Source organism: Nothoprocta perdicaria, unplaced genomic scaffold (assembly GCF_003342845.1).
Source record: "Nothoprocta perdicaria isolate Ctin4 unplaced genomic scaffold, notPer1 scaffold_409, whole genome shotgun sequence".
Classification (NCBI taxonomy): Eukaryota; Metazoa; Chordata; class Aves; order Tinamiformes; family Tinamidae; genus Nothoprocta; species Nothoprocta perdicaria.
In genome coordinates this window covers 120,793-146,223 of record NW_020455654.1, presented here as the reverse complement: position 1 = coordinate 146,223, position 25,431 = coordinate 120,793, and the positions used below count along the sequence as shown (strand labels likewise).

Sequence of the window (25,431 nt, the reverse complement as noted above, 5' to 3'; positions counted from 1 at the left end):
TCCCCCCAGTTGGGTCATTTTCTTTCTGAATTCACACATAGTAGAAAATGAACTTAATAATCCTCTATATCTTAAAAACTGACTCCATTATAACATGGACAGCCAGTACTTCAGTAGCATAAGTAACACCTTGACATGTCTAAATTTTTATAACTGTGAATCATATCCTAAAAGGAAAGGTTGCAGAAAGTTGCTTGAGCTGAAATACGATTTTTTGAAATGATTATGTCACTTTTCCACACAGATACCRCACCTGGCCATGCTTACTTGAATTTGAGCTGCTTTCAGGAAAAGCTTGTCTCTCTCCCTGTAATTAAATAGAGACCTGTGGAGTGAATGCAGCATTGATAAAGATAGGATCGTCTGGGGACATAATGTCTGCATATTGGGAGCTTCTCATTTATGAGGCTCTGAAGCCTTCTGATAAAGCTCACAAGGTTCAGAGTAAAATTCTTTGGAAGAGGAAGCTCATCTTGCCATTTTGTACTCTACAAATGTCCAAATTTTTGTATAAAAATTACAAGAAAATTGCAAAGAATAAATGAAATTCTTTATTTTCTGTCCCTCYTCAGTCCCCCAAAGCAGAACTTCTGGAGGATTAAATAAAATTATGGACTTCACYAATCCTGTGTGAAATACACTGTGAGGATATATTTCGTGGAACTTAGATATGAATCATATCCGGGAAATCAAAACCAGGAAAAAAAGGCCTTGCTTCTGTTTCATCATATTAGTGTTTTAAATGAAAGAAACACTTTGTTCATTAGCCAAACTATTCCTGAGAAGTTAAAAAGTTAAYGCTTTGACAGATTTGAAAGCAAATTGCTGAACCTGTAGTGATATGTAATTTTCAGTTCCTGTAACACTGAAATCAAAACTTACTAAAATAACCTACCTACTAACTTCTACGATGGAAATACTGATTTTCTCATAAACAAGTAAAACTTCAGTATTATCTCTATGTATTCTAACATTTTGTACAATTAATCCTGCCATAGTAAAGCAGATTTCAATTTTAAAAAATGAAGATTTAAGTAAAACTGAAAACCTAAAACTGCACATATCTTGTTTTCATTCTGTYCTCCAATAAGTTTATGATTCCTATGTGCCCACAGAAATGTGAAAGTATGCTGTCTTATCTTACTAGCCCTCATAAATGAGCAAAAGAACTCGAGATCATTATGAGAAGAAGAAAATGTTCTTCTTGATAACTGGAAAAGTAATATCTATGTGTTACTATGATTTTTTTTTCAGAGAATGATTTATCTTTATTTTATTTATACTGTTATTTATACCAAAGTATTTATATATATGCATATATATATACCTCAATTTATGTTTTATTCTTCTGGAATATTGTCAGCTTTTAGGGGTTACTACTTGTTAGTTCTCCATATCCACAAGTACATATGCTATAGGTAGAGGTATTAAGCTAAAGTGTGTTACTGCCTRTGTAAAATTGCACTTTTTTTTTTCAAAAATGAGTTTTCATTTTGATTGATTCACTCATTGTTTTATCAGGCATAAGCCAACATATGGCAGAATGACACAAGGGCAGGAAGGGAGGCTGATCTTCAGACTCAGCATTTTCTGAAAAATCAGATTGGGCAGCCAAAAATGCAGACAGCCAAAATCACTTTTGAACCTTTTGTTACAATTTGTCATGCTAAGGGAATTATTTGTTTCTTATCACTTCCTTGCTCTCATCCAGTCAGATTAGTGAGCATTGGTGCACGTGTAGGGCTGATGGATTTTGCAGCTGCTTCCAGGGCATAAAAGTACTTCGGGGCATGAAAAGGCACAGTAATACCCACGTGAATCTGTACCAGCAGTTAAGTCCTCCCTCCTGCTGCCCCTGAGAAAGTGCAGACGATTCTCAAGTTTCAGTAACCACATGGTCTGCCAATGAACTGGGGAGGGGAGGGAAATTTAAAGAATTCTCTCTATTTAAAGAAATGTTTCTCAGTGTAATGGGTGGCTTAGGTGCCGAGGGGAAGTTTTCCCAGCATTTCATCTCAGTAGCTACAGTTAAGGGAAGAATGGGGGTTAAATTGCATACTCCAAGTTACTGTAGTCATACTCCSATAATCAAGATCTCTACATGACCAGTGGAGGATCACTCATGCAGGAGGGATGTTTTCTCCATCTGGACGTAGGGAGGGAGCTCGCACCGCTCCAATTTCCGCGGTGCCAGTTTGGTAAGAACTGCTGGCGTGCTGTCTCAAGCCTTGGGTATCACATTATCCATCAGCTGTTATAAAAATTTCAATTAGGTTTATGGCGTTGAAAGGGGATGATGAGGATCAGATGAGGAGGATGGAGGATCAGATGAGTAGGGTTGAGTTTCAGTAAAAGCTAATGGCATAGTATCACAGAGCAGTGCAGAGGGGTCACATCCCCACCTGCCCTTGGCCCCTGTCCTCATTCCCTTGAGGTGCCTCATTTGCTCCCAGTGGGAAGGAGCCCCASTGACACTAGTGCATCCCTCTTTCTSTGGCTCGGCTCCGTGTGGAGCTTTCTTAGCTCCTCAGCCATGTTCATTTTCGGCCACACGTGCTCCAGGAGTTGCAGGRCCAGACAGTGACACTGTGGCCTTGCAGAAATCATGCAGCCAATTGACAGCCAGTCAAGAATGGCAGTTTCTTTATGTTACAAATTTGGGTTGCTAGCCAACATTATGGTGTCTCTATGCTGTAAACGTCTACCCTCAGCCACCTTGTAAGTACTTAATTTCTTCAGAAAGGTCTGTAGGGGAACCCTACAGTTTTTGTCATGTCCTCTTCTTACCTTTACAACTGGAAGAAGCCACTAGAAGCATTTTGCTTATAGAGTTCCCTGCAGTTTACCCTAAAAAGACTTKGTTTCCTGCTCTGACCCCGTGTCAAAAGATAGAGTTTGTATTTCTTAAGTGACGTGGACATGCTATCTGTGCTTGCAAGCCAGGCCAGAATACAACCAAGCTTTTATATTAATGTCTTCCAAGTCTGAAATAACATTATTTTGAATGGCAGAGAAGTATMTCAGCATGATAGTTGTGAATTGTAATATTTATTTGTTTTGTAACAGGCTCTTGATGTCTAAATGGAGGCTTCAATGTGCTAAACACACATTCACATCTGTGCTAAGCGCATATWCTTAGAGAGAGCCTTTAAGAGCTGCTTGTCATTCTGGTAGCCTTTTATCCAGATTTATACAGAAACTGCAGCTGGCACTTGGATATTCTCTCTTCCCTCAGTGATGGCCCAGCCAGGGAGGTCARAGCGGTCCAGGATTGATGGGCCAGCTGCAGGTCCTCGCAGCTGTGTCTGGTGGCCACTTAATGGCCACCTAACTTAGAAAGCACTAGAGAGGACAGTCTGCCTTATAGATGACCCGATAAAATTCTCCTCAGTGTAGGTGTGACTGACTCTAGATGGATAACAGTCAAAACATAAACTCATTTCAGAGCCCTGAAAGAAAGGGATGGTGCTTCCATGTCCCATGGGTTGGGTTAACACAAGATAAACATCAGGCTAAGGACAGAGCTTCAAATCCTAAGCTTAATACTCAGTGTGGACATAACCTTAAAAACCTCCTGTATTCGTATTTTTATTGGGGAGGGCATAACTGGCAGATAGATATGAGCATAGATATGAGCATAGATATGGTATCTATGAGCACATAGATAAGCACACTGCAGTAAGGAAGTGTTTGTAGTCCTTCTCAAAGAGCAATTCTGTGCCAAAGTCACTTATCATCAGTTGTCATTTATATAGGAATAAATTATGCTGATTACTTTCTGCATAGTCTTTTAGAATGAAACTGGATGTTGTTCACGTTGTGTTATAAACCTACAACTGACATTTTAATGCACTTTAAGAAAAGAGGATACTTGTTAGTGAAATGGTTTATTTTAAAAACTGTGTCTSCTTTTCGTGATCAGAGTGGCTTTCTGCATTGGGATGCATTTCTCTCCTTCTTAAACACCACAATATGTAAATTGCCGTTCCAAGAGTATTAGTGTTGCCCCAGCATGAGTGAAGTGTTCGTTGTTAGAAAGGAGCAGTAATTTCCCGTCAGGAAAATTACCCAGAATCAGTGTTRTGGTTTTGGTGTGTGTGTTAATAGAATCGTTTTCTGGTTTTAATTATTTTAATTTCACTTGCATGGTATTTTTACATTTCATGTTGTGGCATGTTTTCAGCCTGCAGCCAGTAATCCAGGCTGCAGTGATATATTAGACTTCAGAAGCAAGCAAGTCATTCAGTGTAAATCATCTAAGAAATTCTTGTTGGTTATCCAGTCCGTTTGAAACTGTCAGAACGCCTCCCTTTCCTCCCAACTTACATGACCTGAAGCATCCCCACCTATATATGTCTCTTCCTGCTGAAGCAATATTTATAGCATTTCTGACCTCTGAATGAACTTTCAGGAATCAATAACTGCAAAATGGAAGGAAGGTCAGCAACAGATTTCCTCTCGTCTGATTGAGTGTAGCCTGTGTTACACTTGGAACCTCTAAGATACATTAGGAACTATCAAAATCACATTTTGCAGCTTTTTTGCAGGCACCAGAGAGATTTCTTGAGTACGATCATTTATCTGCTGTCTCAAGGTTATAATGCAATCTGAAAATAAACAGTATCATTAAAGTGTTTTAAGCTGCTATGTATTCATTTTTACATGGCAAAACTGCTGCAAGAGGCCTTATAGCCAGTGCCCAAGAGTAATTTTCATGAGTATATTTTGCCACAAAAAATTGTAACTGACTTTGAAACCCTTCTCATTAATAACCTAGTGAAACAGAAACCCCATTAAAGTGTAAATTTGCTCCCATTTTAGACTTCAGCAATAAAATTGACACAGTCAGCCACATATCAGCCACAGACTAGCTGTCTGGGCACAAGGAGACATGTGAGATTGTCTAGGAAGCAAGTTTAGATCCATTAGTCCTGTAACTCTACAACTGAAATATCACAATGGACCTTACACGATTTCTGGAGAGCGCCTTCCAAAATTGTTCCCAAAATGAGTGTTCCCATAATGAGTGTTCCCATAATGAAGGAGACATCTTCATGCTGTTTGATGCTTTTCTGTGTAGAGGAGGGAACGGGAACGGTATTTTTCCCTAGTTTCAACTACTTATCAGTAAAGATCCTAGTTTAATCACTGCCCTAGAGTTAGTGGCCAGACCTGGCATCTGTAGAAAATGCTTCTTGCTCTCTCTGCTGCATTCCAGTATGCCCAGCCAAATAATTTGGATTCTAGCTATAAATTACAAGCCTCTTTTGAATGCATCAAGTGAGATGAGTAGCGGTGCTAGGGGTGACAATAACGTGTCACATAGAGTGAGAGATCTTCAACCTTGTAATTAGAGTGATTTTTTTTTCCCAGTCAGGACTGTCCTCATACTTTTCTGCAGAGGCAACAAGGCAGGGTCCTGCTCTCTGCTGGACCCTCCTGGTGCTGCTGTAACACATAGCATTTGTAAATACAACAAAAAGGTTATTATTCCAACCCACCCCCCTAGTACCAGCTTTGTTTTTCTTGAGTAGCTGAATGGGCAGATCATGGTCATGGACTATGGTAGTTGTGTATGCCTTTACTAATGCAAGAAACTTTTTTGGTAACGACTCAAAGGAGTTCAGTTTTGATAAGTGTTCTTTCTACATCTTGTTGTTGCTTGAAAATTGTATCTACTTTTCCAGCCAGACTTACAAATACATCTAAAAATACCCCCCAAAATTTTTTAAAACTTCTCTTCAGTTTAAAGCTGTTCGGTCAAACTATTTTAAAAGCCAGGAAATGTAAAATGAGAAAGACTTTCTTTTATGGATATTACCATATTTATTATTGTTAGGTTACTGCAGGAGAACAAAGGCAAAGATATTGTAATTTCCACATGAGTTGCTGATGTCAACTTTGAATTACCTTGTTTTTTTCCTAGTTTATAAAACATCCTTAATATAGAACTGTTTCGTCTGAGAATAAATCCTGTGTTTATTCAAATTCTTAGATCCGTAATATTAAAGAAAGATTTTCTTCCTCTTTTTTTCTTACTTCAAGGAACAATTTCCTGTGCCRTGTACATCTTAACTGCTCTTAAAGCCATCTTGTCATTATCTGCTTTTCCAAAATTTACTTTTTAGTTTGCAGCAATCTCTAACCAAGCAAAGTTTACTCATTCTGTCTCAGTCTTCTTCCTAACACTTTTTAAGTGTTTTGAAGAGTTGTATAAAGCTGGAGAAAGATTCAAATGCAGATGTTCTACCTAAGTCATAAGTACAGGCTTGCATCCCCTTTTCACCAGGATAAAAATAAAGACCTAGCTTATCATTTCACTAGGGCTAGTATTTTGGCTCCAGCATGAGGGTAAAAGGAGCTCATTTGGCAGTAGCACATGGACYTGAATAAACAATAAAGTTACATAGGCAGGGCAGACGCAGCTGCCTCAAAACCAGCCAGAAGCTAATCTTATGTCACAGTTAGTTGATAACCACAGAGTTTCAGGTTCTGCTATTTTTTGTGGTTAGCTGACAGCTGCCAATGTGAAATATATACAGAAAGTTTACATCGTCAGCAGCGATATCATCTCCTCCTCATTTCCCCAGAACTGGTTGATAGCCACAACTACTTGTTGCTTCTTCTGATCTAAGGCTGTCTGAAGTCATCAGAACTGCAACCTGTTTTCTTATATTTATGTCAGTGTTAAGAGTAGCCTTTATTTTGCCAGTGAGGAACGGTACACGATGTTACTTACCATGTCAAATCTCATGGTACTGTCTTAGATCACAGAATCACAAAATGGTTGAGGCTAGAAGGGGCCTCTAGAGACTATCTAGTCCCAACGCTCTGCTCAAGCAGGAACACCTAGACCATGTGGCACAAGGTCACGTCCAGGTGACTTTGGAAGGTTTCCAGAGAAGGAGACTCCACAACCTCTCTGGCCAGCTTGTTCCAGRGCTCTGTCACCCTCACAGTGAAGAAGCTCTTCCTCACATGGGGATGGAACTTCCAGTGTTTCAACTTGTACTCATTTCCCCTTGTCCTGTCACTGGCCACCACTGAGAAGAGCTCGACCCCTTCCTCCCTACGTTCTCCCCTCATCTGTAGCAACATCTCCGTCATTCTCGTCTATGTGACTTTCTCCCTTCACTGGTGAAATATTTGGGAGGTGAAGCCCATCAGATTCCTTTTCCTGCTTTTCTATAGATCCTGTAGAAGAGACTACCTTGACTTCAGCAAGGCTTTTGACACCATCTCCCATGATATCCTCATGCTGAAGCTCTTGGAGAGTGGTCTGGACGAGTGCACAGTGAGGTGGATCGAGAACTGGCTGGATGGCAGAGCTCAGAGGGTGGTGATAAATGGGGCCRAGTCCAGTTGGAGGCCTGTGGCCAGTGGTGTCCCCCAGGGGTCAGTACTGGGCCCAGTGCTGTTCAACTTGTTTATCAATGACCTGGATGAGGGCATGGAGTGCACCCTGAGTAAAAGTTTGCAAATGATACCAAGCTGGRTGGAGTGGCCGACACTCCGGAGGGCTGTGCTGCCATCCAGAGGGAACTGGACAGGCTGGTGAGTTGGGCAGAGAGGAACCTCRTGAGGTTCAATAAGGACAAGTGCAGGGTCCTGCACCTGGGGAGGAATAACCCCAGGCACCAGTACAGATTAGGGGTCAACCTGCTGGAAAACAGCTCCACAGAGAGGGACCTGGGAGTCCTGGTTGACACCAAGTTAACCATGAGTCAGCAGTGTGCCCTCGTGGCCAAGAAGGCCAATGGGATCCTGGCCTGCATCAGGARGAGTGTTGCCAGCAGGTCAAGGGAGGGGATCCTGCCCCTCTACTCAGCTCTGGTGAGGCCACACCTGGAGCATTGGGTRCAGTTCTGGGCTCTCTAGGACAAAAGGGACGTGGAGCTTATAGAGGTGGTCCAGAGCGACAAAGCGGGGCGAGCAACAAAGATGATTAAGGGACTAGAACATCTCTCGTATGAGGAGAGACTGAGTTGGGCCTGTTTTCTCTGGAGAAGAGAAGGCTGAGAGGGGATATGATTAACATGTGTAAGTTCATGAAGCAAGAATGTAGGGAGGAAGGGACCAAGCTCTTCTCAGTGGTGGCCAGTGACAGGACAAGGGGTAATGGGTGCAAACTGCAACTCAGGCAGTTCCATCTCCATGTGAGGAGGAACTTCTTTCCTGTGAGGGTGACAGAGTCCTAGAACAGGCTGCCCAGGGAGGTTGTGGAGTCTCCTTCTCTGGAGGTCTTCAAAACCTGCCTGGATGCCACCCTGTGCCACATGCTCTAGGTGACCCTGCTTGAGCAGGGGGGTTCAACTAGATCTTTAGAGCTCCCTTCCATCCTTAACCATTCTGTGATTCTGTGACTTGAGTGCCTCTTTTCTCACACACGTTTCCCCTGTTTATTTCCTGCTTCCTGAACATAATGACACACAAAGTCATATATTACTTGCCCCTCCTTGAACATGAGCAGACACAGCTCTACTTTGACTGAGCCTGTGGTCAGCACATGGAACTGAAGCTCCTGCCAGATGCTGGAACTGTTTTAATGTCTTGTGGCTATGAACATGCCATTTCGTACATGTCTCACAAATACTGGAGCATGTGCTGCTGTCATTAACAACAAGCAATTCTGCTTGGTGATTTCAGAGAATGATGAAGAGCAGGAGGCTCTGTTATCCCTAGATAAGCCTGGCTGGTATTCCCAAGGTAATGCTATCCATCTTTATGAACTGCTGAAGAAGATGACTGGCAAGTTGGACCCCAAGGTATGTTACAAATGTGGCTACATTTTCTTTAAAACATCCTGTTTCAGTCTAAAATTCATCAGATCAGCTTGCATGAATGTTAATGATGTAATCAGTCACATCAGACTGTATTGTTTATCCTCTGAACTGAGTAATTTCATTGCACTTCCAAGGTGAATTCATCATTCTAACTCATAGCTAGCATTTACATAGATGGCAGTCGCTGTACAAGGTGAGAGACTTCTTTCCTAGCTCACTGTACATCTTTCACAGTGCATAATATTTCCTATTTAGTTCCTAGTAAATAGACCTTGTACTAAACAGATGGCAGGGGATGTAGCTGTTTYTGCTATAAATAAAGTGTGGAAAAAAGTTGCATTGGCTAAAGGCTAAAGTTACCTGTTATTAAGGCTAAAATTGCCTGTGTCTTCATCATCTTCCAGTTAACTGTTTTTCTGTAATTTTCCTGCGGAGAGGATTGGATGAAAAGATGGCATAAATGAAAACTAGGATCATTTTATCTCGCTGTTTACAGTACAGGCTGGGTTCAAATGCCAGTGAAGACTGCAGGAGCACATTGGTCCTAATGGGTAAAATATCACATAGGTGCCAAAAAGCTCTGAATCAGCAGTAGATGCTATGTTTTTCTTTCTTCCAGAGTTGTCTAAAATGCATTATGTTGTTTTAGGATATTTTCTTGTTAAGCTTTCCTACTGCCTCCTGGCAAGCTGTTGCACTCCTCCAGAAATCTCCGAACTGTCTTGTGTGTTAGTCCCAAACCTGGTAATGTCACTGGCAGGTCGAATAAGAAGGTATGCAGGGCTAGTCCTTTTATTCATGGAGAATCTGGAAGTGAGCTGATTGGGGAGGAAAAAAAAAAAAAAAAACCGAAACCCAAGACTATAATATTAATAAGACATGTGTGTTGTGGCCAGCTGTAAACATGAAGGAATTTTTATTAGTTTGCTTTAAAACTGTTTTTCCTCTGTCTTTAAAATATGGTTTGCTTGTTTTTCTCATATACAAAGAACTTTTAATTTGCTCCTTCCCTCGTAGGTTGTTTATTTTGGTGACAGCATGCACTCGGATATTTTCCCAGCTCGTCACTATAGCAACTGGGAAACTGTCTTCATCTTAGAGGAGCTTCTAGGGGACAAAGTTATGGTGCCTGCAGAGACTGAATCTGAGCCCTTGGAGAAGAAAGGAAAATATGAGGTAAGGTAATTCCTCGCAGCTGTTTCATAGCATAGAAGAAAGTAAGTTACAGAAAAACCTAGTGCTGCCTGCACTGAGAAGAAACCTGGTCATCTAACAAGGCTGTTGGCAGTGATAGGTTCTCTCCTAGGCACATCCTCATCATGCTTTACGTTGTAAGAGTTCATTTTCTAGCACGCAGTCAATGAGACGCAGTCTTCRTTCATTGGCCCTAACCAAGCCCAGTTGTGAACCACAGAAAAAGATGGGAGTTGTGTTCTTCTTTAGCCAAAAAGATATAGTTTTATCCTCTGCAGTAACCAGAACCTGCCTTGCATTCCACAAGGTGAAAMTCTACCACTCCTTGTCACAAGTCTGTCACCTGAACTCTTCACAGTTCATATGAGCCTGTTTACCAGAGGGACAGCTTTTAAGACAGGTCAACTGCAGGCTACTGAGGGTTAGCCTCGATAAATAATGTAATTTTTAGGTTGACTGCATTTGTGAAGCAAGGCCTTTAATTAGCTGTAGTACTCTTGTCACTATTCAGTTCTCCCATAGAAGATGAAATTTGTATTATATTTTGTTCTTCTTTCTGCTGCTTAAGAACAGAGTAGATAGTGAATTGTGCTTCAGTGGAGTTGTATCTCCTGCATTTAGTATTCAGGAAAAATAACACAGCTTTGGCAAGGTACCTCTGGCAATCTGCCCCTCATAATAAGAAAAAGAAGAAATCTATTCTCTTAGTATCCTACTATTCTTACAACTTTCCATATTCTCTTGTTAATGCTAAATAGAATGCTTGATCTCTCATAATCTGTAGAGAGTGAATGCTTGAGAGGCACTTGCTTATAATTGCAGTTAGTCCAAGCACTTTTTGGGGAAAAAATTTAACATTCTTCCCCATAATTTTAGCCATTTTCCAGCTGGAGGCTCTGCTGCCTTAGTGCTTGGAACTTAGATCTCTGTAAGGTTTGGGTTCTGTTTTTTTCGAGCATATTTTCTTACRCATTTTAAATATAGCCTTCTGAAGCATACATTTTTAAACAGCACACCAGCACACATTTCCTTCCCTGGAAGTATAAGAGAAAAGTTACTGAGTTTTAACTTATTTCTAAGCACCTAATGGTGATTYGGTTTTATCTCGTTCATCACCAGTACATCTGGTGAACTCCTCCCCAGATCCATCCTCTCTCTCRCTGTAGCTATCAAGCGGGAAACTGAGTTTTTTAGACAGGGGTATGACATTTTGCTAAGCCTGGTAACAGACTGCGGTAGCTCGGTAAGACACCGTGTCTGCCACACAGACCCTCCGCGCGCTTTACATCCGCCACCAGTGACAGCAGATAAGCACGGGAGAAATGAATTGCGTTGATTAAAGGAGTGCGAAGCCAGGGGCCCCGGTAGGTCAGGGGTGTTATTTCATTACCCTGCTGCTCCCTGGAGTCTGCACAACAGGTCACATCCATATCTCTGCACTTGACTGGACATCACTGACTTAACAGGAGTAGTTCAAAGAGATTCCCTTTGCAAGCCTATGGACATTTTAGTTTTATTCCCCTAATCACCTTCTCCCATTAGCCCTTTGGTTAACAGGGGAGAAAAGSCAATTCAAAGGCTTGAAAAAAGTCAGCTGCTTTGAAAAGCAGGTACTAGTAKATTAGATTTAATATTATTAATTAGCCTTCCCATTTGTTGGTAATAAAAGAAAACTACTGTTGCAGAGCATGTATGCCATACAGCATACAGCAATATGCATGCCATGCAGCATATGGCAAGAGGGACTGAAAATTTAATACAAGATGCAGCCCTTCCTTCTAGCAATCTTTGCCATACAATATTAAAATAAAATAAAATATTATCTCTTATTTACAGTTCTATCTTTCATAGAGAAATTACCAAAAATATTTTCAGCTATATGTTTCAGCTAAATATGTTCAGCTATATATGTTTTCATCACTATAAGACAGAGAAGAAGGAAACTTCTTCGTTACACAACCTCCACAAACTGAGAGGCTRGTAATTTCCATTTTCATTAGTAGTTTTTTTGTCTTTTCCCCTTCAGTTGAGGGCATGATCCAAACCAGATACACATAGATGTGAAATTATGGCAACAGCTACAGTCCTTTCAAGTATGTGAGTCATAACCAAATGGGCAAGAGAATAGCAGACTAAAACCATTCATGCAACTCTTAAGTGTATTGCAGCATGCAGAGAAAAAAATACAAAAAAAGTGTTGAAACTAGATTCCCCCCAGACTTGGGGGTTTGCTTGCTTTCCTAGATGCTTTGTTTTTTTCCTTCTGCTCTTTAAATGTGTGATCAATTTCATCAATGAAAACTCTAAGAAAAGCTGGAATTCATCCCAGAATGTCGAGGGAAATGATTACAGAGAAGCTAGTCTGGGTGAAAAAAAACAGCTTGAGCTATGGGAATGAATGGAGCACAGAACTAAGAAATTGCTGGCAAATATAAATGATAGACTTCAGTTAGAAGGAAAATTTCTTTTTCCAGTACTGTCTTGTGACTGCTTGGTGGGGAAAATCAAATCCCTTGAGCCCCTTTTATTTCCAGGACCCTGTCTAAGTGACCTCAGACAAGGGCTAATTACTCTATATCTTTTGGCTCTATTTATCTCTCTATACTTGTTTATCTTTAATACATAATTGCACTTTCAGGAACAATCTGATGGGGTGTCGTGAAGCCCGATAAGATAAACAGTATTCATAAAGGAATATCCCTGAGTGAAATGCATTTTATTAGTTTATAATTGGATCTGATGACTGTCTGTTTTTTAAAGGAAGCCTGCTTGTAGTGGTCCAGGCCTCAATCTAGCTATAATGATCATGGCTGAGATGTTTAATGTATACTCACAGATTGTGAGGAGAAGCGTCTACAGAAAAGGTAGATGAGCAGCAGGTTTGCCTCCTTGCCCAGACCAACATAGCTGTGTTATACAGGGATATCCATTTGCCATGACCCCTTTTCAGCAGAGCTGTGCTGACAGAAACAGCTTGAATATTTGCAGTGATGCAGGCAAAACTACATTTCGTTTTTCTGACACTAAGAGTCAGTGGTTTTAGTGGCACAAAGCACATGGCCATCGCTGTGACCATCAGTACCATCCATGATAGTGAATGCAAGATTGTGCAGTACACAGGGAAGCGATCCTCGTGTCCTGCACTTGGTACAAAGACTGGATGGCAAATCTGCATTTAAATGTCTTTAAAAGATGTGAACAGACTGCATGCACAAGTCTCCTCAGATGTATTTTTCATTTATGTTCTTTATTCTTTCACCTCCGATTCACACCTATTTCAATTTTAAATAGACCATTGGTAAGCAGACAAATTGCTCTTACCCAAGGGTCCTATCAACAGATACTGTTACTAGGGTAACAGGCCCTAGTTGTCTGCAGTTATTAGAGCAAAGGTGATAGTAAGCATTCCAGGTGGTTTAAGTTAGTGAAAAGCTTGGGACTTCGGAATCAGCAGGTACCCTCGTTACTTCTCTGAGGTCCAGACTCGGTCCTTGAGGCTTTGTCACAGTCAGCATCTGACCTCGTGGTACTGTTTGACTGATAGACCTGAGAGCAAACGGTTTGCATGCAAGAGAGGGATGGCCCAGCACTTCCCAGCCTTTTCTGTCCTGCAGTTGGAGCAAGCCCACATTTGGGCTCTGTAAGATCTGGTAGTGCAGTGACCAGAGCTGACTGGCTGCACGGTTGCATGTGCATCTGCTCATATCCAGTTGTGCAAAGGGCAAGGATTTTGCCAAAAAACTCCAACCTAATTTTGCAGACTTTGCAGTACATGGTCCAGACTTGGTTGCTGGCTGTATACACTTCATGTGCGATGAGGAATTCTTCGGGAATTATATCCGATGCTTTCTAGGGGCAYTTTGTTGGGGGAAGCATCAACAGCTGTTTTTGGACTTGAGCTGTAGGTGTAACCTAGCTATTAAAGTACCTGTGTCATGGCAAGAAAAGCCAGCAGCAAAATAATAAAAGTGATATATCAAGTGACTTGATGGTAATTTGATACTTAATATTATTGGTTTTACTAAAGACATGGGCTGTAATTTCTAATTTCTAATTTTATCTTCTCCCTCCTTATGAGGACAAGGAAGAAATTGCCACCATCCAGCTTCTGAAAAAAATCAGTTTATTTCCTCAGACTGCGATTTTTGTTTGCCTGTTGAACCAGTCGTAATTATTTCAAAAGAAAGAAGCCTCTGATGTTTACTTTTGTCAGTAAACAGGAGCCCATCATGCATCCAAATGCTTGTGTGGGCCAGTGTTTTTGTTGTTATTTAAAAATCTGAACAGCTGGTATTGTCTTAAGAGATTTCTGCATGTGTCATCCAGCTGGCAAATGGATTTTAATTCAGCATAGCATCTACAYTGAGTTATAACTGATGTAAAGTCCTGGGATTCACATGGAAAGGTAAGATTTGGTGAAATAAATGTAAGACATGTTAAACACAGCTTGTAACTTAACTGCTATTTTGAAATTAAAGCTATGGGGKTTTTTTTCCAATCTGTTTTCAAACAGTATCTTCATTTGTCCAAATYGGTTCTTTCTCTGCAAAAAAAAATAATGCTCAGAATAAGAATTGCTGCTCAGAAACACTAGGAAAAAAATATGTGGCGTTTGTTTTTGTTCCATTTAATTTTTACAGCTTTCTTGTGATCAAGACCAAGAACATCTGTCATAAAACAAGAATTATTTCAACACATTCTCAAAATTATTAAGAAAGGGGATAAATGAAAAAAAAAAAGTACAAAAGTTCACAAATCTGAAGGCACAGGCTAGGATATCTGTTGTTCTKCACTTTGCTGGTCTGAAAATATACTTTGCACACAAATGACTTCAGCAGACTTTCTGTAACATAGTTTGCAGATTTACTTTCCACTTTTTAATCTTTTAGTAAAGGTTTCTAGAGTTTTCTCTGGCTGCTTATGGCAATATATAGCAGTTTTCAAGATGAACTGCAAAAAAAACCCCAGTTTTCTCAATGCCACTTTATTACTTTCTTTTAAATATAATGAGTTCACATGTTGGTGTCTAGAAATCAACTTTGCTCAGAAATAGATATAATAGTACATTTGAAATAATACCTTCTTTGCAGTTGGCCCCTCTGTCATTCAGCTTACGGTAGATTCCTGTAGCCTGTGGGCTAGAGCCTGTGTCACAGGCTACCTGGCTTCCCCAGCTGAGAAGGGTAGCAAGCCACTTGTGCTGTCATGCTAAATAAAAAAATACATGATGAATAAAACATTGTTAAGAGAAAAATATTTAAAACCAACTTCATATGTCGTAGGGAATCAATAAATTGCACAAACAGCAGTTTGGGGCTTTCTCAGAAAAAGATTTGTACTGTTTTTTTCCACAGTATTTTTAAGCCACATTGCTCTTGAGGCATCATACAGTTTCCCCAGAAAACCAGAGAAACAATGCAGGCTTTCTAAACTAATATTTGTAGTTCTATCAGGAAGTAAAATAGAATATTTTTTGTAGGCTTACATATTTATCTCTTTTTCAGAGACATCTTCCCAAAGTTCCTTGCTCTGTATCTGAACAGTGGGGCTCTTTCTTCGTGGACAGCTTGCCAGGCTTGGGAAATGCTGAGGAAACTTTAGTTAGCACATGGTCCTGTAAATGCATTAGCACTTACAGCACTATTGCAATCCCTAGTCTTGAAGCAATAGCAGGTAAGGATCTTTTTTTTTTCCCTAATGAACATGTAGCATTTATAGTAGTAATTTTGTCATCTGTAGATCTATTTTTGAGATTGTGTGTCCATTGTGCATTCAAAAATACTCTTAATATCACTTAACAATATATGACTAGCAATTAATTTACTGTTTATGCTTGTAATAGTTGTCTGCTAACCCAGTTCAGTTTTGTTTTGCTTTGCTTTTACTATCTTCAAATAATAGATGCATATTTATCCTACATTAGAAATAGAACTCAACATTTCAGAGCCTGCAGGTTAGTTCTCAAGTTTGGTCAGGACTTCCCCACAGCAGTTTAATGTTTCTGCTTTCAGAATAGGAAGCAAACACACATGCAAAATTACTAGTGTTTTTTTCTGCTTCCAAATATATTTCCCTTTAATCTGACTTGTTATCTTTTCTGAATCAGTTCACTTATACTGCAACAGTTGAAATAAAAAGGAATGAACATAAAAATCTAACGTTGGTAAAAATGCCTAGGTTCCCTCTCTCTCTTTTTTTTTCCTTTTTTGTTTTTTTCTTTGATATGTGCGTTTCTTTTGAAACAGCCTCATTATGGACAGTACTGGAGCCTAGAATCTTCTTGTTATCTGAACAAAAAAAGACCTTCATAAGCAATGCCCTTTTCTCAAAGTAAGCCCTAAAATGAATTGAGCCTGAACGAATTTTGTGCTTAGCAGCATGAAGGACACTGCAGTTTAACTACTAAGCCTGTGTTCAGGTGGAGTCCTGCCTAAAGCCAATGAATAAAAAACTTGTTCTGAACAAGTTTTTCAGATTTGCGAAACAACTACTAAAAACTTATTCTAAAGGAGCATTTCAGATTTGCAAAACAACTAATTCTATTCAATTGCCAGAAAACAAGTTGTATTATCATTTTTATAAAAACTCATAACATTTTGGAGTCAGTGAATGACAAAGTTAGGCTAGAGCTGGTCTTTGCAATTACGCTGTACACGTTTTTCTACATTATAAGAATGTCTCAAAACAGATAAACTCATACAGTGCACCATTTTATTTACACTTCTGACATTTACTGTGCTACAGTGTATAGTTCTGCCTAGAGGCACAGAGCTCAAAAATAACAAGGATARTTGCCAGGAGAGACAACCTCTGTAAAATTCCCTTCCAGTACGTTTTCCCGATGCCCTCTGGGGTTTGCTTGAAAAAGACACTGGCCTATAGGAAATATATTGGGCAGCCTTAGTGAGTGAAAATCTGCCTTCCAGCCCAGCTTACGTGCCTAGCAGAGGCTTTAAACTGGAAAGGTTTCAAAAGTTTCCAGTGGCAGATRAAGAGATGAGACCAGTAAAGTTGTTGTCCAGTTCCTACAGGGAAGGGTAGGAGGAAAGCAGCTGTGTTGCCTCCYATTTGAGTACCAGCTGCGGAGCCTCTGCCATGTCCCACTCCATATTCTGGACAGAGCCCAAACACTGTCCTGGGAAGCACCTTCCTGCACTGCATCCAACCCACTGTGGGGCAGCAATTGGTGTCTTCACAACCCTCATCCCCGAGCTAAAGGGCAGCTCAGAGCTARCATTTCTAACTCGCAGCTTTGTACCTGGAAAGAAACTCAAAGCCGAGTGCATGAGACCATCTATGGTTCTTACGGAGAGCGAGGTATTTATTGCTCACTGAAGAGCAGATGTTCATTATTATGGATGTTGAGGAATTCCTTTAGCGTACCTGTGTGACTCCTGTTACAGCAAGCTGCATGAGGCCCTGCTTTGCCAAGCCCTCGAGTTTTTGGCTATGGTTGCAAGTCAAAGCCTAGCTGCGTTTATTTGGAATAACTAGCTGCAAGAGATTCAAACTTTTTCTGTGAGTCCAATGCACTCTGTCTTTTCCTGTTCTTCTCACATGTTTTACTGCTGACAGAAGACTTACCTCTGCCAATTTGCAAAAACGTAGGCCCTTCCTCAAGAAAGTCCAAGTCCAAATGTGCAGCCACAGTACTGTTTTGGTGATGGTGTGGGCCAAATGTTCCTTTACCAGCTAACTATATTATTAGTAATAGCTGAACTGGTCTTTGTGTATCTCCTAGAGCTACAGTAAGTGCCACATAGAAATAAATATCCTAACAGATTATGATCTGCAAAATGTTAATTGAAAGCCAAACAGTTACACTGTCCTTAAATTACACTTGATTCATGTTGCTTGAATGTAATATACATCTGGGGAGAAAGAACAACTTGATTTACTTCTAAAAACTTTCTTTTTATTTAAAAAGATTTTTTGACAAAATAGTATCTAACAAAAATGATCAGTTTTCCTCAAGATTCTTGTGAGAACACCTTTGAAAGTATTACCAGAATTTTTATCAAATAAAACTTTTCAGAGCTTTTTTTTTTTTTTTTTTTTTTTTTTTTTTTTTTTTTGTTACATCAAGGAAATATATAAAATATTTTAAAATTTATGGCTCTGTTTAGAGATGCTGGTATTAAAAACAAAGCCAAACAAAAACAACAGCATAAAGCTTTGACAATTCTCTGTGTTTTTTTTTGCATACAAAGTATTATGAATTTGGTGTTGATGCGTTTTAGTATTTTCATGTAAAGAATTCATACAGATAAGAAAATGGAGCAATGTGGTATTTATCAAAAACTCTTCTAGGAAAAAGATTTCACAGGGAATGCTGCTTACACAATTTTTAGCTATTCAACATATAAAGTAACTGAGCACGCCCTTCAGTTGCTCGAATAATTAGTAAAATGACAACTTCATAAATAAAAGACCAATTTATTATTCATTATCTTCTTGTACTAAATTTCTGTATTATTCTTTGTTAATTCTCTCCCGTGTATGGTTGAATATTCAATATATGGCCCAAAATCTGGTTGCATTGAAAGATGCACTAGAAATTCTGAATTCTCATCTGGTTTCTAACKGGCAAAATATTAGTGAGATTCTAGATAACTCAGTCACAGCTTGTCGTCTAACCTCTTCTGACAGGCCTTGAAGATTTTCCTTGATCAGAAAACAAAGGACATTTTGGTTACTGCTAAAATGGTTCAAAGGACAGAAAGGATCTTTCATGTTATGTTCTGTCTACTTTTTTTTTTTTTTTTTTTGATTTGGATGGGAACTCAGACAGAAGTGAAACTCCTCACTGTAGATATTATCACCCTGACATTAAGAAGACATTAAGAAAGTTTTAACTGATGAGAAGCCTTATGGCTGTATCTCTATAATAGTAAGAGGAAATGAGTTAAACTGAAAGCCTTCTAAACATGTCAAAGGTCTTTTATGGGCTATTAACCACTTCAGTAAGCAGAGAAGCTTTTCTTAAGTATTTTGAAAGCTGAGGAACTCATGATTATATTGACAGTAAGTGGTTAATAAAATAATAGAAGCCCATGCTCCTACGCCTGTTATTCATTCACAAGACCATCTGTTCCTTCGCTTTTATGCTATTAAATCTCTCCATATTTACAGCTCCCTCACAATTTTTGACCATTTTAAAGCACAATGATATTGTAAGCCAGATTTCCAAGACCAGAATCCATTACTGTGGGAACTTTCCACCCCCAACGCCCACATGGAAATTAAAGGATATAGCGGGGGGGTGTCTGAAGAATGAAATTTTGCATAAACCGCAGTGTGTAACATATCCTACTTGGCTTTAGAAGGTTTGATTTGAGTCAAGTAGAGCCAGATACTCTTATCTACCAAATTCTTTTATCTGAACTGTACCTTCAAGTAGCTACTGTTATTCTCCTAATGTTTGATCACATTTCCAAATGACCATGTACATAAGGATGTGTCCTGCATCATTAGCCAGTAATGCCATCTCAGATTGCCATTTATTAGTAATCTAAAATAGGCATATGTTAAACGACCTCTTTTATTTTGAGTCTCATCATGGTTGATATTTTTACTTAARTCCCCCTTCAAAGAGTTCCATGATTAGTAACCGTGTAGATTTTAGAGTTTATGGAGGAATTTTAGTTTCTTTGTTGAAAAAACAAACAAAAAAAAGACCTTGAGAAAGAGGGCTCTAAATTCCAGTAAAGAGAAATTAGGTAGACTTGTTTAAAATTTCATGATTTTTAGTTAAGGCAAATTAGTTCAGCACTGGTTTGCTGAACTTGTTGCTTAATCTGTGAGTGGTGAGTTTTGCCATAAGATTAAAAATGATTGCAAGCAGGAATAGGAGGCTGAGCAATATAGGAACTCAAACAGTTGCACTTCAAAGAAGAATAAGTATAAATCTAACTTTTATGGTTGCAGTCTTTCTTTCATACTTTGGCTATTTGATAATCAAGCCTATGTCACATATGAGGGTTAAGTATTTTCTTTAAAATAGCAATGAATGAAACCTAAATGAAATCTTATCATGCCTTGCCCATATCAGTCTGTAAGGTTTTCCTTATGCCTAATTGTTATATCATTTAGCTAGTACCAGAGAAAAATTCTAGTCATCAAAGCTGTGCCTTTAAAGAAGTCTGTGAATCTKTTCTCTGCCTCCTTCTGCAGGAGTTTGAGGACTCAGTCTCCTTGCAGTGTAAATATAATGATAAAAATGCAAGTGATCCATGGCAAGGAAGATCATATTTTTGCTTAGAGATGAAAATTATCTGCACATTAGAAAACAAAAAGCAACTGTGCCAAGAATAGCAAATCTGGCATAGAATGTCACAGATATAAAGGCCCACCTATTACAAATTGACTTAAAATCCTTAAAAATGCTCTTTATTTTATCATTAACCAAACTTCTAATCATGTACGCACTTGTATATCGTGAATGTTATCATTCTTAGTTGTTGCTGAAGTTAAACCAAAAAACTGTAATAGAATACACTTTTTTTTTCATTGAAATTACATCATCTACAGCCAAATCCAGCTCCTATTAAAATTAGATTTGTCTTTCATGTAACAAGTGATAATTATATGCTCTTGCTTGTTCAAATCATACAATAATGGGCATATAATGTACTTAAAAATATAAAGGTATCTGTATTCTAAATTACTTGTTAATTAATGGTAACTTTCAATTTCTAATGGCTTCTGTTTCAACTGTGCTTTTACCCACCTGTTTCAGTGTAAGAATGTATTCATACAAGATCAGCTACAGACTAAGTTTAACAAAATGTGATTTAAACTTCCTTTTGTGCTCTGCTGATATAGGCAATTGCTATTATTGATATCTTTAAAAATTTGACATATACATTATTATATATATATACATATATATATAGTTTCACGAAGGATTTGGTTATTTGGTAGTAATTCTGAATGTAGAAAAGTTGTGGGGTTTTTTCAGTGCATTACAATTTATTTAGCCTTTCCTTGCTCCCCTACATAGGTGTATTGACTTTTGCCCCTGAAGGCCTTGTCAAATCATGCATAATCCAAAAGATTACTTCCTAGTCAATAACTGACAGAAATGTTCCTATAATCTTTATTCTGCTCTGTGAGATGTCAAAGTACAGAGATTAAAGGGAGAACTCATGAGCAACTCATTAAGAAAAGGGGAACCACTCAGTCATTTTTATTTTATTCTTCAAGTCAGGCAACATAATTTCATTTTCAGGCCATAATTAAAGCTATAATTGGATTTTGACTAGCCCAAGTTATGGGGTGGTATTAGATTGCTTCTTTCCAAACACTGGTGGCAATATGAAGTGTCGATGATTTGTGAATGTGAAAAACAGTAGAAATAATAGTCATCAAATATTGAAAATATTTTTTGATCTGATTGGAATTTTACATATCCCAAAATTGCATATGGATAAAAACATTTCTAAAAACACTTACGTACTCTGGATTGCTGCCAAGCATATTCCCTCTGGATTTAGACGATAACACACAAGAAAACAGCATAGGCTTTGTCTTCACTGCTTAAAAAGCTCAATCTTCACTGTTTTTTCCTTGTGTAGCTCTCATATCTTCAAAAATTAAAAAGGTAACTTCTTTCTTCTTAATCAGTAATGTCTCTAGTCTAAGAAGAATTGGTTGTTTTTAGACCAGAGGCATTACTGATTAAGAAAAAGTTGCCTTTTTAAGTATTAATTTTCAGACCATATATTTTGATTGACTGCAAAAGCAATACCTACCTCATGTATGTTCAGGGTGGCATTGAAACAGAAATTCACCAGTAAGTCCCTCTAAGATCAACATCGGCTTGTAGGTTCTTGATGTTCTCTTAAAATTGTTTAGACTAAGCTAAGTCTTAATATTTTCATTGAAGAATGTGGTAGCCTGTGGTTTTTTAAGATCAGTTCCAGAATAGAGCTTAGAACTACACAAGGCTTTTCCCTCAAAGGGCCTCCAAAGAGGCACCATTTCGTAGAATCATAGAATCCCTAAGGTTGGAAAGGACCTTTAGAGATCATTTAGTCCAACTGCCCTGCACATGCAGGGTCACCTACAGCATGTGGCACGAGGCTGCATCCAAACGGTTTTTAAAGACCTCCAGAGAAGGAGACTCCACAACCTCTCTTGGCAGCCTGTTCCAGGGCTCTGGCACCCTCACTGGCAAGTTCCTCACTGTGGAACTTTTGATGCTTCAGTTTATGGCCATTTCCTCTAGTCCTATCMSTGMCYACYRCTGAAAAGAGGCCAGCCCCCTCCTCCTCACTGCCTCCCTTGAGGTATTTATAGACACTGATCAGGTCCCCCCTCAGCCTYCTCTTCTCCAGGCTGAACAGGCCCAGCTCCCTCAGCCTTTGCTYACAGGGCAGATGTTCCAGGCCCCTGATCATCGTCGTAGCCCTGCGCTGGACTCTCTCCAGCAGCTCCACATCCCTCTTGTMCTGGGAAGCCCAAAACTGGACACAGCCTCCAGATGTGGCCTYACCAGGGCTGTGTATAGGGGGACCATCACCTCCCTCAACCTGCTGGAGACGCTCTTCTTAATGCACCCCAGGATCTTCTTGGCCATGAGGGCACACTGCTGTCCCATGGTCAACTTGTTGTCCACCATGACACCCAGGTCCCTCTCTGTGGAGCTGCTCTCCAGAAGGTCAGTTCCCAGCCTGTACTGGTGTYTGGGGTTATTCCTCTCAAGGTGCAGGACCCTGCACTTGCCCTTGTTGAACTTYRTGAGGTTTCTCACCACCTAGTTGTCCAGTCAGTCCAGGTCCCTCTGGATGTCAGCACAGATTTATTTAAAATAAATCAAGAATGAGAGAGCATTATTTCCTTTCCATATATATAGCAAGTTTTCTCAAAAAAAAAAAATAAATAAATAAAAGCAGCAAAGGAATTTCTAAGGCTACTTTTCTTCACGGAGACTTTATTGGGCTCAGATACTGGTTTAGTGTGTTCCATGTGCACAGCAGTTGTGTACAGTCAGAGGCCTCCCTTAGCTGTCGAACAGACCCTAAATGATGTGAATTTTTAGATAATTGCTGTGATAGTGCATGTTGTAACTAGTGTCACCTCTCAAGGCAAGATGATCATTCCATTCCCTGGGTGCTTGTCCTCTAAAACCCTGACAGCAAATCCTTTGCTGCATGCCTCCCAGAAGGTTGCTGCTCAGGTTCTCTCAATTTTCCCCATTTCCYATATCGGATACAACAGAGAGTGACTGATTAAATTAAAGCAATTAAAGCAGCAAATCTGCACTTCCACTGGGACTAGTTTTATTCTCTGTGCTTGAATGCCCAGGAACAAACTGCACTGGCAAATGCAGCATTTTCCAAGTGACAACCACCTCTGAAGCAGGAAATTTTGTGGGCTTTGTTCAGTGCAGCATGGCTCTCCTTGCTCCATGATTCCCTTACCTCTGTTCAATTTTCCTCTCGCAGTGTACAGGCAGCAGCAATGACTTTCACACAGCAGATGAAGGAATGCTTTGCTCTTGCTGTCTTCAGTGTTTCAGAGCTTTATTTTGATACAGCAAACATCTGATCTCCTGTTTAGGAAAAATCAGCCTTAGAATTTTTGCTATAAATAACCAATATCAGATCAGCCTCGTAGTGACCTTGTTTTCTTTTTTCTTTTCTTTTTGCCACAAGAATGCTCCCTCGCATTCTGAGCTTTTGCTCCAAGCACTGTTTTGGTTGTTATGCAATACTAATAGAACAGCAGATAAAAACATAGCTCACTAGTTTGGCCCTGCTGCCACCGTCAACTCTGGAACTTACCAATCTAAAGGCAAACTAAAACCTGGGTTATTGTTTTTCTGAAGTATAAGTTTACCTTTAGATTGGTAAGTTTCAGAGTTGATTTGTGGCAGCAGGGCCAAACTAGTGAGCTCTTCAGCAGCAGTGCTACTGCACTGTTAAGAAGTTATCTTTAAACGGTAATTAAGAAATTATTATTTTCCACAACAATTGTTGTTGTTCCACAGCAATTATGAAATATAAGCAAAGATTTATGGCAAAGCTGCTAGGCTAGTATAATCAATGGAATTCCTCCAGATGCAAGGGGATTAATGGCAGCTGACAATCTGACAATAGTTATACTACAARGATAGTGAGCTGTATGATAGAGCTCTGTGTATGTTTTTTGAGATTTGTCACAATTAAGCAATTTAACCACTTTTAAAGTTAAAAACTGACTATTCACTGAAGAGATTTTCAATTTTCTGTCTGCTATTTCTTTGGTATAATCAGGAGAATATATTTGACTTTGCTAAGAATACAATCCTCCACTTTACTACGAAGGTTTTGCATCTTGGCTCCAGCCCAGCTGACAGGCTGGTGATGACCTCAGAAAAGGGAGGGAAATTCTGCTTTTTGTAGTACTTCTCAGTCGTCAAGGGGATGCTGCTGTTGTGTCATGATGAAAAAATTTTGGCTTTGTTTTGTTGGTCAATATTGCAAAATGATTCRTGACTTTTTTTCTGTGTATTCCAGAAGTCTTGTATTTTGTCTTGCACTGCACTTTTAATTAAAAAAAAAAAAAGAATCTTCCAGCTAAAGAGCTTAGTTAAGATTATATTTTCTTAATGCACAGTTTGTTMTTAAAGCATTGGTTTTTTCAAGGAAATCTCCAAAAAAGGATTAGGCTAGAGTACAGGGTTTATCAAGCAGGACTATGTCTGGATTAGATTATAATTGTCTTCCATTCAGTAACTCAWATATTTTCCTGATCACTCATCTAGAATATTACGTTTCCTCTTCCTCTGTTTGTGGCTGGAATTCTAATTTTTCTCCTGATAAAAAAGCTTGTGGCTTTTATTTAGCTTCCTTACAATAAATGAGTAGCAGACAAACACGGAGACGCTCCCAGTTAAGTACTAGGGAAACCATCAGCATCACGTAAATACATGTATGTATGTATGTATGTACAAGCATCAAAGCACAATAAGGAGCAGGAGTAACAGCAGATTAGTAACTGGAATTAGCCTCACAGTGGCTCCTGATGGAACATCATTGCTTCTGTTTTATTAATACCTTGCTTCAGTTTCATTAATACTTTGCTTCTGTTTCATTAATACCATATTCTGTTTTATTAACTGATATAATAATATTAATGCTTCTGTGTTATTAATAAGTCCCACAAGAGACGTAGGTCAGTGCAAGAATCCCTCCCTAAGTGCTGTGGTCAGTCTATGTATGTAATCCTGGAATGCTGCCCAARCCATTGGGAAATGCAGGTAACTCCATCTGAAGGGCTATTGCAAAGGAAGCTTTTTCATCAGTCACTTGCAATCAGCCTTTGGTATGGGAGCAAAGAAAGTGGAATACAAATTCAGAAAAAACATCTAATGACTAAAATTTTGCTATATCTAAAAAGTAACCTAGTCCTTTAAGCCCTGCATTTCTGACTTTTGGGASCCTAGCTCATTTCTGCTTGATACATAGAG

The 25,431-nt window shown here is 39.3% G+C and overlaps 1 protein-coding gene across 1 annotated transcript in view; it reads left to right on the top strand.

The window, feature by feature from the left end:
- NT5DC1 (5'-nucleotidase domain containing 1) overlaps positions 1–25,431 on the top strand; it is a 130,015-nt gene that overhangs the window by 99,034 nt on the left and 5,550 nt on the right. The window contains exons 9-11 of the mRNA XM_026045656.1: positions 8,647–8,765; positions 9,801–9,959; positions 15,482–15,650. Of these exons, the coding sequence (XP_025901441.1) occupies positions 8,647–8,765; positions 9,801–9,959; positions 15,482–15,650 (447 nt within the window). The remainder of the gene's footprint in view (positions 1–8,646; positions 8,766–9,800; positions 9,960–15,481; positions 15,651–25,431) is intronic.